Source organism: Psittacula echo, assembly GCF_963264785.1.
Source record: "Psittacula echo genome assembly, chromosome: 5".
Classification (NCBI taxonomy): domain Eukaryota; kingdom Metazoa; phylum Chordata; class Aves; order Psittaciformes; family Psittacidae; genus Psittacula; species Psittacula echo.
In genome coordinates, this window is record NC_137739.1 from 15,592,296 (window position 1) to 15,605,466 (window position 13,171).

Genomic DNA, 13,171 nt, shown 5'->3' on the forward strand with positions numbered 1-13,171 from the left:
TGGTGTTAGGGCCAGTGCTGTTTAATATCTTCATTGATGATCTGGATGAGAGGGTCAAGTGCATCCTCAGTAAATTTGCAGATGACACCAAGTTGACTGGGAGTGTTGATCTACTGAAGGATAGGGAGGATCTACAGAGGGATCTGGACAGGCTCCATCAGTAAGCTGTGGGTTAATGGCATGAGGTTCCATAAGGCAAAGCGGCAGGTCCTGCACTTGAGCCACAACAACCCCATGCAATGCTACAGGTTTGGGGAAGAGTGGCTGAAAAGCTGCTTGGTGGAGAGGGACCTGGAGGTGCTGATTGATGGCTGCTGAACATAAGCCAGTTTGTGCCCAGGCAACCAAGAAGGCCAACAGCATCCTGGCCTGTATCAGCACCAGTGTGGCCAGTGGGACTAGGGCAGTGATCTTTCCCCTGTACTGTGCACTGGTGAGGCCGCACCCCAAGTCCTGTGTTCAGACCTGGTCCCCTCACTACAGGAAAGACATGGAGGTGCTGGAGCAGGTCCAAAAAAGGGCAACAATGCTGATGAAGTGTGTGGAGAATAAGTCTTATGAGGAATTGCTGAGGGAACTGGTGTTTAGTCTGGAGAAGAGAAGGCTCGGGGGGGACCTTATTGCTTTCTACAGCTATCTGAAAGGAGGTTGTAGTGAGGTGGGGATTGGTCTCTTATTCCAAGTAACAAGTGATAGGACAAGAGGTAATGGCCTCAAGCTGCAGCGGGGGGGGTTAGACTGGATATTGGGAAAAATTTCTTCACAGAGAGGGTGGTGAGGCATTGGAATAGGCTGCTCCCGGCAGTGGTGGAATCACTGTCTTTGGAAGTATTCAAAAACCATGTAGATGAGGTCCTTAGTGACATGGTTTAGTGGTGGCCTTGGCAGTGCTGGGATAATGGTCGGACTTGATGGTCTTAAAGGTCTTTTCCAACCTAGCTGACTGTATGATTCCTATGCATGGTGAACTTTGCCTAGGCATATTTAAGGTGGAAATACTGAAGGTGTGAAACACTTGTGGAAAATCTGCTTTTCTCATACTTAAGCTGCAATTATGATGACATACCACAAGGTCTTGGCTTACTGGCTGTTTTGCCTCTGGAGAGAACTATTGTATGGAGGGGAGTTCTTTGCCCACAAAAAGAAATTCTACCATTCCTATTATTATATGCCCTCAAACACACTTATACCTTGGAGCACTGAGCAAGTGCAATACTTTCTGTATCTGGCTTTTGCAGAGCTAAGGTGCAGCAGGTCAACGAGTTGCAGAGACTGGCTGGGGATTACAGTTTAAATTGAGTTTCTTCTTTTAATATACAGCTTCCCATGTAGCTTGAACTGTCCACCTCCTGTTCGAGAAGGAGACATCCTAGTCAGGAGCACAGCTACCTAAAGGGGCCTTGAATGTGACTGATGATGCTCCCCAGCCAAACAATGGAGACAATACTTCTTTTTTTAATCTGTTCAACCCATTCAAGAGCACACTGCTTGCAGGAGAAGCTGAGATTGAGACTCTTTCTTCCCCAAGCTGTGGTAAACTCACTCAGATTTGCCACGATAGCAAGCAGTTCCCAACCTTCTGTGAGGCAAACACCTAGCTGCCTTCAGCATGTGTTCTGCTCCACGAGATGATAAAGTCCAAGTGGAGACATCTTATACGGTGCACTTTCATGTTGACAATACTAAGCGAAGCAGTCCTTCTCATGTAATATTTGAGGGGCAATGCTATTCCAAATGAGTTGGAGCTCATTCCTACTCATATTTCAATAAAACTAATGTTGCCTCTTCTATTTTGAATCAATGTAGGAAACAACTTTAAAGGAAAATACATTTAAAGACAAATTCTGAGTGAGATAAGAACATGCATGAAAGATCCAAGGGATTTATTTTTTCATAAAGAAAATGAATGTGCTTTTCTTAGTTGCCATTTAAGTAACAAGTAAGGCTTGTTACCAACCAGCACTGCAAGACAAAATAGTTCTGTAAATAGTGACATTTTCTCCAGTGTTTCACATGTACTCCCTGATATTAAACATAAACATGAATGTCTGGGAAAACCAGCAAATTCTTGTTACTCTACAAAGACATTTTGGGTCTTAACCAGAATTTGAAGTAGTGTACTAGAAAGTTTTATAAAGATTTAACAAGTTCCTCTCAGTGTATTGTTTCTTAATAGATGGAATTATTGCTCCACTTTCAAATATGTCCAACAGTGTAAAGAAATCATGGCAGTATTCAAAGGTAGTAAAACCTAGTAGCAAATGAAGAGAAAAATATTGAGGTTGTATTTGAATACTTCTCCCATACTCAGTCTACAGTCTTGGTTAAGCCGCCATGTAGCAGACTGAATTTTAAAGATCTCATCTGTAAGCCCCCAGACAGCCCTGGAATTTTGCCCCAGTATTTATTTCAAGGTGGTTGGTTCCGCTAGAAAAATCAGATATCTAAAACCAAATTCCTCCTCAAATAGTAACAATGCCTAAACACAAGACACTGCAAAACATTGTACAGATCATTAAGTTGAGAGTTTTAAATAGGCATAACAAAAAAAAAAAAAATCAGCGTTAGGAAGCACTGGATAGAATCTGTTTAATTTTATATATTTTTATATATTTGAGTCTCATAAAACACATTTTCATGATCTGGGAAATATAAAATGTGTTGCCTTTGAAAGTTGTATAGATGAGAAAAGTAGTTTCATTTACGGTATTTTTTTGGCAGCTTATTTTGCATTTTTAAAAATTGTTCTTAGTAGAGGTACTATGAATAAGAACCATATTAATAGACTCTAGTTAACTGAGCTCATCAATTATATACCTTATTTTTGCTTACCACATGACTGATGTTCATACTTGGTTCAGAGTTGCTTAGGTTAAACACATAAATGTTTTAGTAACTAATGATATTCTCCCTTTTAATGTTGGCTTTGTAGATCTATTCTGTGTTGTGCAGACAGCCACAACATACAGTATCAGTTAATAATTTTTGTACTTTTAACAAGAAAAAAATTCTTTACTTGTAGATACACATTTTACTGATCCAATCAAGATAATTTACTGTGTTCTTTTTGCCTTATTCTTACTGAAAATTTAGGGTTTTTCTTTTTAAAGTCATCCAGCCTGAAGGCACCCATTCTTTATTATATTCCTTATTAGAAAATGTTCTTAAACAGGGCTAAAACACTACTGATTGCATTTAGAAGTTTTTGAAATGCCCTACTTAGACATTGCTTAGTTTTGAGCTCCACAATAGAAGAGCAAGAAATAAAAAAAATTGTCAAGGGGACAATATTTAAAAGAGGTTTTAGTAGCTTTGAGCTGAACTGAGGGACTCAGGTTGTATATAGTTTGGAGCTGTATTTTAACATTGGGTTTAGTGGTATGGAAGATTTGGTACTTATTTATACCAGGAACTCAAAAACTCTTCTGTTCAAGAAATTTAACATAGTGTCTGTCCCTTGGAATATAAGTATGTTAACTTCTACTAAGAATATATGGAAGTCAAAAGCAACTTGTTTCCTAGTTATTTTTTCATCCTAATAACTTCAGATATGGCAGAAACCAGAGTTAGACCTGGGATAACTTTTTACCTCAGAGTTTCTCACCTGGTTCTAACTGATTTGACTTTTATGAAATCAGAATCAGAATTAATCTCACATTGGAATTTTCATGCTTTAAACCCATCTCTGTTGTAGAAGATGTGTTTTGTGCTGAAGCTTTTGGTACTGTTCGGATTAGACAATGACATTGCTGGGCCCACTAATGGGCCCACACTTCACCTTGGCCAGGAGACAAAGTTCTACCTATGGCAGTCCTTCCTTAATGGGATAAATATTTTTTTTAATTGTTTTTTCTAGTGACCATGTTGCTGGTTGAGAGTCATGTTTTATGAATGCTTGGAAGAATTGTGGTGTTCTGTCATTTCATCAAGAAGTTACTTGGTTTTAGAAATGTTATTTAAAGGCATAATCAAATGAGAAAATACCTCTGCTGTTGCAGGCCAAAGTCTCAACTTTTTGTTTTTCACTTCATCTTTTTGATGCTGAGTAGGTCTTTTTATTTTACTGAAACAGTTCAGATTTTGCTTAGACCTCCTTCAAGCGTCTTCAGATGCAGGTATGAATCTCTTTAAGGACATCCTACCTAGAGGAAGGAAGATTCTTTCAACTGATACAACATCTGATTAACCTTATGCTGAAAGAAGATGTGATATCCAAGGAATACCATCAAGCCTTGCTCCATGAAAAAGAGAGAGGGGACCTTGCAAGGAAGATACATTTGTGGAGAAAAGGTACCTGTACTTGGAAAGCTTTGGTTCCCCTCTGTTGTTTGAATTTCCATGTCAGTAAGCCTCAAAACATGACAGATAATGAGCCAACAGGAAGAAATTACATTTCTGGTAAATCAGTTGATTTTTTTTCTTCCTTTTTTGCTTTGTTAAAGATTTACTTTTATTGTATGCTGAGATTGCATAGTGCAAAGTACAGCAGTGGAGAGCATGTTGGGAAGAGCCAAATATTAATGCAAGAGCAGCTAAAGAGAGATACACCCCTTTAGGTTATTAGATACTTACTTTCATAGCCAGGCCATAATAAAACTTGTTCTTTGCCACCCTTTACAGAACCAGAAATGCAAAGTAGATTAAAAAGACCAGGATGAGATCAGATTTTTCTCAGTTGACATACTAGTCACTGATAATCTGAGCAGCATGTGTTGATACCACATGCTGGCAGTTCATGTTGGCAAATCTCTTACCTTTCTCAATCATATATGGAAGGAATATTCTTCACTTTAAATTCCAAATGTTTATAAGCAACAAAACTGCACTGTCTACAGGAGACTGCTGCAGATTTAAAAGGGGGGGGAAGGGGAGGGGTGGAAGGAAGGAGGGAGAGTAAATACTTCATGGTTTATGATGCTGTATTCAAGAGTTGTGAGGGTTTTAGTGGACAGCAAGAGAGAGAAAAATCTTATAACTCTAAGGCACTTCTTAGTCTGATGCACCAGAGGATTAATGCATATGTTGGAGAACAGGGATAGCTCTGGACATTCCAAACATTGTCCATCGTATGTAAAGTGACATAACCCTATCTTAAATTATAGCCTTCAAGATTAGTTTAACAAAACCAAGCAACTATAAATGAGCATAAAAGAATACCTAGGTGAACATTGGGGTAGTCATGTAAAACAGGTAGAAGGACCTTGAGCTGCAACGTAGTGAGGACTGTAAATTTTTTTTTCTTTTGAAATCCAGTATTGGAAATCACTTCTCAAGGCATGGATGAAAGTACAAGAGAAAAGAAGTTAAGATAGTTCATGAGATGATAAAATACTGACGTGGACAATTTTAACAATTTTAGCTCTATTATCGCACACATTAAAGTTAATGCCAAAATTTCATATTTTAAACGTAGAATATCATAGTAAGAGACCTGGTGTCACTTAGGGTGGGAGTATATATAGTCAGGTTTCTACTTTTAATTAAATCCGTGAAATGCTTGACAAAGTATCTGCTCCTTCTCATTTCTGTAATGGTAGCACCTAAAATCTCTATTCAAAGATCTTAGTCCTATCATGCCTGCCTCTGTCTGCACTTATTTGAGACATGACAAAGGGAAGCTCATCAGAAGAAGCAATAGTCTTAATCCATCACTTGTTCAACCTTTATCACTGTTCTTTAGATTTTTGTAGTAGACATGGGCTTAAAAAAGGTGGAACATTAATTCACCAAGAAGTGACTCAATTGTATTAAAGACTTCAGCTTCCTTTGAAGGAAATTGGTTTCTGACTTTATTTTTTAAATTTGTTAATTTTTCAGCCTTCTGTTCAATCATTGTTCCACTCTGACAAAGGCTTGCAAAGAAAACTCCTGTCAGGAACAGGTTTCTATCAGCAGTTTTCTCACTAACTACTTAAAAACAGTTCTGCAACTGTTTTTTCTACCACAAAACAGATCTTTACAATTTCTAGACAAAATACCCCAGCTTCCCCTCTCCTACAAAGTGCACCATTGACATCTGTTTTGCAGTGCTTCCAATACTAATCAATACATTCTCTTCCCTCCTTTTGCAGTAGGGCAGAGTATCAGCAAGCATTGAAGCAAAGAAGCTGGTGGTCACCTGGGAAGCTAAAGCAGTTCTCAGCTGTCTCAACCTGATGTTTTTGTAGACTGTTTTTCCTTTTGTCTACAAGACCATCTTTATAGACTAGTCCACCAGATGATAGAATCATAGGTGAACCAGCAGTCTGATTTGCTCCAGCAATTCCTTTCTTCGGTTTCTAAGCAGCTATGGGTGTTGTACAAAAAGTGGACAAGCAGTCTTTGCTACTGTTACAGATTAGAATCACAGTAAACAGCTAAGCTATTTTGTTCTCCAAACTTTCATTCTTGCAGTATATAGATCACCTCATGAGGATTACAGCCTCCAAAGGTGGTAAAGAAGTCTGCCTGCAGGGCAGGTAAAGGAGCTTATAATTTGTGGGGGGTTGCTGCATATTAGACTAGGGCTAAGAAATAACCTTAAATTTTGTAGGAATCTCTCATACAGTTATTGTATTATTGTCTTCTATCAAAACAGAGCACAAAAATACAGAAATCTGTATTTGTGCAGCATTTCATTATTTTCTGCTCTGAATGCTGTTATACTGAGATGTTGCTTTTCTTCTAATGTGCGTAGAGGAATTCCAAGAACACAGCTGCCTGGCAGGTTAGAGAGCCCAAAGAGGCTAGTGCTCTGCATTGCAGGCTGGGCTCCATATCTCTTTAAATACTGAGAATAGACCAGCCACTCCTGGGATGGAAAAAGCTTTTTCTCTTCTTGGGGAGCCATAGAACATGGTAGAAGCAGATAACCTCTGCAAAGGGAAAAGGCTTGCACAGGTCAGCTGCTGCTTTGTTTATAGGACCTGCTGCCTTGTGCAGAAGCCATTTGTTATGAAGTATCTGATTAAAAACTTACCTTACTGAAGCAGCAAGTCCTGCATGTCTTTGACTTCTCCAAATCCCACTTCCTTTCCCCTTCAGACTCTGGTGGAACTTTTGCTGTAAGTTACAGCCAATGGAATAACACTACAGAAAGTATTTGCTTGCTTGAGAATATATTATCTTTCACAGTTAATTTCTATTTTGTGTAGGTTTGTGCACAATTTAGGAAAAAAAACAAACAATTCAAAAGCAAACAAACAAAAACAACCACAAAAAAAAAAAAAAAAAAAAAAAAAAAAAAAAAAAAAAAAAAAAAGCCCACCAGAAAAATAGTCAAATAAGCTTGCTGAGCCCCACAGAAACAGCTATAGGCATCATGGCAGGAATGCTTGTGAATGAACTTGATTTTCAGAAGGTTGTTTGTCATACACTGGCAGGGTAAGTGACGATTGGATGAATAAACGTTGTCAAATGCTGCTACAAGCAAACCCTGAACACCATGTGGAAGCCAGACAAGATTTATGAGCTCCTGTTTCATAGAACATCCTACTTGTCATTTGGACCAATGGCAAGAAACGCTTGCTCAAGACACTAAACTGATTTTGGATTAGTAGTCTGTGAACTTGTGAAAGAAATACTTTCACTTCTGTTTCAACAAATGGAGCTGCAAGGTAACAGTGTCTGCATGCTGCTTGCTTTATTCTTACTGCGCTGCTGAATGGATACTCACTGATACTCACTGATACAGCATGATTTTGGACAGATTTGAACTGGAATAAAAAAGGAGAGGAAGAATTCTAGGGACCACCAGAAATGGTTACCACCAGCTCTTATCCAGTTTTAGTTTCCAGCCAAATAAATCAATCTGTTCCTAACTAGTGACAAGTGCAAGCTCTTCTTAGCAGTAACAAGTGACGGGTAAAGGTAAGAGTGCTTATTATACAAAGGTTGCTAGAAAGGAGGTTCCTCTTAATTTTCCTGTTTGGAATTCCCCCTGTGTATTTCATTTTTCTGCAGTGACTGGTCTGGCTCATTTCCTCCTTTCTGGTGTCACTTTCTATAAGCCCTGGGCGGTAATAGCAGCTCTCCTCGTATTTTGGTAGTGAATCCAGAGTAAAAGAAGAGGAACTATCTTGTTTTCTGAGGTCAGTTTTTCCTCAATTCTTGAATGGGGTAAATTCTTCTTATCTTACCTTCTGTAGATATTGTTAACTACAGTGTGTCAGTATCTGGCATCATGTTGCTTGAAATATTAGTAAGGTGAAGTCTGAATGCAGATGAGATTTTGGAGAATTTTGAATTATTCTCTTTGTGGCTAGCTCTGTTACTTGCTCAAAAGGCTGCTGTAGTTTCAGTCTTTTTTTAAGAATGTACTTGGTTTTTTGTATACAAGTTGCTCCTATAGAAAGTGAAACTAAAAATCATAGAAAAAAGCTCATTTATTTCCTTTTTTTTTCCAGAGAGCTTTACTTTCCCATTTAGGAGGGCTGAGATTCTGTCATGAAAAAAGTCTAGGAGTACAAATGTAGGCAAGGTGTCTGCTGTGCTGTTGTACTTCGTCTTACTGTTGGGATGGGAGAGCTCGGCACAGCTGTGGCATGTGAGATTATACTGAATATAAAAAGGCAAATTTTGCTCTCAAATCACAACTCTGGACACCTGCAGGACAGTACGTTATTAGTCTGCCTGAACTCAGCTGCCTCCAGTGGAAGACTAATAACATTTCTTTTATCTATTGTGTGGGTCTCTATACGGCTAAGTCCATTGAAAGGCAGAAGTTCCTTTTACCTGATATTTATACTTTTTCTAACTTCTTTAAACTTCTCTCTAAGGGAGACAAAGGAGAATGTGGCAGGATATAGGGCAGCTTTGTTTTCAGCATCATCTCTGTTCTTTCTTTTTAGACTTTAAAGCCCATGGAATGTAACACTACATTGGCACAGTAAAGACTGTTGGTAAAAGTAGTATCTTTTGTTAAGTCAGCTAATGCAACAGGAAAAGTTAAATGCTTTTCAGATGTATAAGCTTTTCAAAGATCTGAAATAGAAACTAAAACCTTCTAAGTTAATTATAACTAAGTTCTGTGTAACCTGAGCACCATTACTTGCAGTTTATGAATAATGAGGCTGTCTCTGACAGCAAAATCTATGTGATAGCTGTGGAGCAAAGGAATTGTTAGTGATGGGTTTGGGGAGAGGAAGGGGAAACGGGTGACTGTAGCAGGGAGAGCACTTCATCCCTCCTCGTTGCTGGCTTGCCCATCTCCCAGAGAACATTGCCCCAAAACATCGCCTGCAGCAAAAGCCAGAAAGCACATCCCTGCCTTCTGGCATGTGTGTTGTACACAATGACATAACCCTTGGGTGGCACAAAAAAGAAGACTTTCTAAAGTTGTTAACAAAATTTTAAAAAGGCTTTAAAACTGTAGCTGGTAGCTGATGTCATTGAACTTTTAGTTCCAAGTGCCAGTGTTTCACTGGACTCCTTATTTAGAGTTTGATAACACCCACTTCTTGTCAGCTTGCTTCATTCAGGTTCATGTATAGCACTTAGTCTGGAGTGCTGCAAGAAAGTAACATTTCTCAGCAATCTTTGTGTTTAATTTTTTGACCTCTTGTCTTCACTGCAATCCCACTGTCTTATTTTTCTTTAATGCAAGACTTGGAGCTGTAATGTTATGTCATCCTCTGCTTGAAAAACATGTGATTTGTATGGCACTACTACTTTTTTCTATGAATTATCCTCAGCTTCCTAAACTGATACAAAAATTAAATTCTGGGGAGGAGGAGGGGATTTCCTCTCTTCCTGAACTGACTTCAGATATTTTCATTTTCTTAACCTCTATACTCATGTGGCAGACTATTTTATTACCGGTCAGTTCAGATGTCAACAGAGCTTTGGGAAGGAAACCCCCTAACAAATCTCAGAAGCACCCACCTTATTTTTGGAGTAAATGTTACATTATTGTCTATATAAACCTTCTTTGTTCTCTTAGAGAAGAGTTAGTAACTAGCAGACCCCATTGCCAGGAATCTTTAACATATTGATCCTTTAAAATATAAGACATGTTTAAATCAAATTATTGGGGCAAAATGAGAAATTGCAACCACCTTCCTTATCTTTAGTAATGTAAACTGCCCTATCTAACTCTTAAGACTTATATATGGTTTAAGTGAATACCTCTTCCTTCTTTAACCAGATTCTTTGTCCTGGTATGGTGATGTTCACTATTTCTTTTACTAATTTTCCAGCATTTTTAATTCATATGGGATCACTTGGACTCTAAAAAAGCACTGAAAACAAACCATGGAGAACCTTGGAAATGAATCATATTGTTGTGCTGTATATGCAGAATACAGCAGTAAACCAAATGCATCATGAGTGGAAACCTTGCTGTAGCATGTATGCACTAAATCATTGCAGAGATTTAAGAACACAGGTTACCAAATGCAGGAGAAAAGAGATTTTATTTAAAGATTAAAAGCAAAAAGTCTGTCTTAACCAGCGTCCAAACAGTAAAGGACAATACATTCATGGAAATATATTTGTAAGTACATCCTGCCTTCCCCCACTCAGCATCTGCACTTTGTGCGTGGAGGCCTGCCACAAAGGAGGGCAGAGACACCCCTGGAGACTTCAGGACTTTGTCTTGCAGGTCTTTGCAGGATCTGCCTTCCTCTAGTTGCGAGTTGGCTCTCACCTTCACAGCCCTTATGCAGAAATTACTACAGAAATATTTTAGTCTCCTGATGAAGTGAAAATGTGCCAAACACCCATCTTGGCAGTACTATAAGGGACCCCAGAGGGAAGGTATTATCAGTTAACTAAGTTAAAACTATTCATGAAACAACAGAGAAAGTGCTGGGTAACATAGAGCTTACTCGTCTTTGGTCCCAGCCAGGGGACTGTTGGAAAATGCTGTGAGAAAAAAAGAGAAGCCCTGGGAGAGGAGCTGCTGTTGTAAACAAGATCAATTTTGTCTGGTTTCATTCTGTGTGCTTCAATTACTACATGCAGCAAAACACTCACTGTTCATGAGGTGTCAGTCTCCTTACCTCTGGCTCTCTCAGTGCAGAAGCTTTCACCCTTCAAAAACTCCCTCTTGACTTCAGCCTTGGACACAGTGCTTTCCATGGTTGCACCATGATTTTAATGCAGCAAAGCACACAGCACACCCACTATTAGGAATTTGTTGGTTCAGCTACAGAAAGAAATTGCAGCATCCCAAATCCAGTGCAGTCAATGGGAAGACAGGTAGGTATAGATCTGTGTCAAACTGAAGTAATAAAAAAACCAACAGGGTAAGCTGAGGGCCATTCAGACTGGTGAAACAAAAGAGATGAGTACTCCAGTTTTTCATTCCTGAAAGAATGGCAGTCTTCATTCTTCTTAAAGTGGAAGGCTATGTTTCCCTTACTCCTACGTTCCTGGGCTATAACACTTTCTACATCCTAATTGTCAGCTCTCTAGCTAGACTTGGCACTGGCAAGCTGAAAACATTTTGCATTACTTATATATTTATGCACAGGGAAACGCTATTAAAAGAAAGGTTTAAATTAACAAAAGCTCTTACTCTTATCTGTCAATGAAGAAGTTACAATTTTATTTATTTATTTGTTTTAAAGGACTATGTGCGTGGAAGCTTGAAAATCTTGTCTTTAGAGTTGCAGGTAGCGAGGAAAAACAATGTTTTCTTACAAGCTGACAGACCTTGAGGAAAGGAAGAAGGATGATAAATGACCCAGCTGGATCAGAAGAAGAGTAACAGCTAACTTTAGACAGATTAGGAAGGCAGGAGTAATTTTGAAAGTCCTAGCAAAACAGAAGATAACTGTGTTCCTAAAGGAACTTGGTTCATTTTAATACTAAAAATCACATCCCCTGAGATAAGAGACCCTTGCCCACAAAAATCTTCACTCACTGGATGTGCATAATGAAATAAATATGTACTGTGTCTTAACACAGAGAATGTGGAAGCCAAGATATATATTATAGATATATAATGCTATCTATGTATATAGAAAACCCTGATTCTCACTGAAATGTATGGAAATAGGTAACTGGCAGACTGAGGGTGTGCTTGCTTTGTGGAGTTATCACCTAACACTCACCTTTGCATAGACACAGAATAAACAAATATCTCAACTTTGGGTACTAATCGGCTCTCTGTGCACCAGACAAATAACCCTGATTTTGGGGACAACATTATGACTATGACTTAATTAAAGCTTAGTATTTACATGGAGATTAAGTTTGCCTACTTAGTCTCTTTCCATAGGATTTAGCCTTTTCTTTGCTGTAATCAAGCAGTTGACTGCCGCTGTAATCAAGCAGTTGACTGCCACTGGAATGATGCATTTGTCTGTCTTGCATTCTCTTTGCAGCCTCTGCCCAATTACTTCTCTGTCTCTAACCCCCAAATTATACTGACCCTGAGGTAGTGCTTCAACAGCATTATTCACAAACTCTGGCAACCTGACATTCTGAAAGGATTTTATGTTCATTTAACAAGGGAAAGGGCAAAGCAAAATGCTGCAACAAACTGAAAATTTAATCTGGTATGTTTATGAACTCATTCTTGGTTCTTATGCAGATTTGGCAACTTCTGCTTTCCATTTAGAGCACAGCAGCCAATAATATAATATTTTTGTAATCTTGGTAGCATAATGAGGCCACTGAGCATGAGAAAGAAGTACCTGAGTGTAGGTTATTCCTACTTGTGGAACTTCATTGTGTCCATCCTCTTCTAAGTTAGGGCTCTAGATTCTGACATCTTCTGCAGCAGAACGTGGAGAGGTCTATTTTTAAGCTGTTCGTCAGAACTTCTAAGTTAGGGCTCTAGATTCTGACATCTTCTGCAGCAGAACGCGGAGAGGTCTATTTTTAAGCTGTTTGTCAGAACAGCCCCATAGAGGAGTAAGAGGGATGAAGATTAGTCTATAACAAAGCAGCATGTAGTGGTGTGTGACTAGGTCTGCTCTGCCCCTTTTTAATCAGAGCTGCAGTGTAGCTGTATTTCTCTTTCATCATGTTGCAGGTAGGCTTCTTGGTACAAGAGGTTGCACCATATTTATACACCTTGAGAAATTAGGCATGTGCAACCAGAGTTATTGATGGCATTCTGCTAAAGGCAGAATATTTGAGCTGTATTATATTTATCGTTCACTGCAGATTATGGTGCTTGATGCCAAGCTGAAACTTTTCATGGTTGTGGTGTGTCAGCGCCTTAGATCAGTCAGATTTGTCT

The 13,171-nt window shown here is 38.9% G+C and overlaps 1 protein-coding gene across 1 annotated transcript in view; it reads left to right on the forward strand.

Annotated features, from left to right (window-relative positions):
- Window positions 1-7,752, forward strand: part of LOC308220823 (uncharacterized protein) — a 27,664-nt gene extending 19,912 nt beyond the window's left edge. Inside the window, 5 exon segments of the mRNA XM_080617305.1 lie at window positions 4,073-4,182; window positions 4,184-4,290; window positions 6,394-6,458; window positions 7,362-7,595; window positions 7,688-7,752. Coding sequence (XP_080473431.1) covers window positions 4,073-4,182; window positions 4,184-4,290; window positions 6,394-6,437 — 261 coding nt within the window. The 3' untranslated portion in view covers window positions 6,438-6,458; window positions 7,362-7,595; window positions 7,688-7,752.
- Window positions 7,753-13,171: the final 5,419 nt, after the last annotated feature.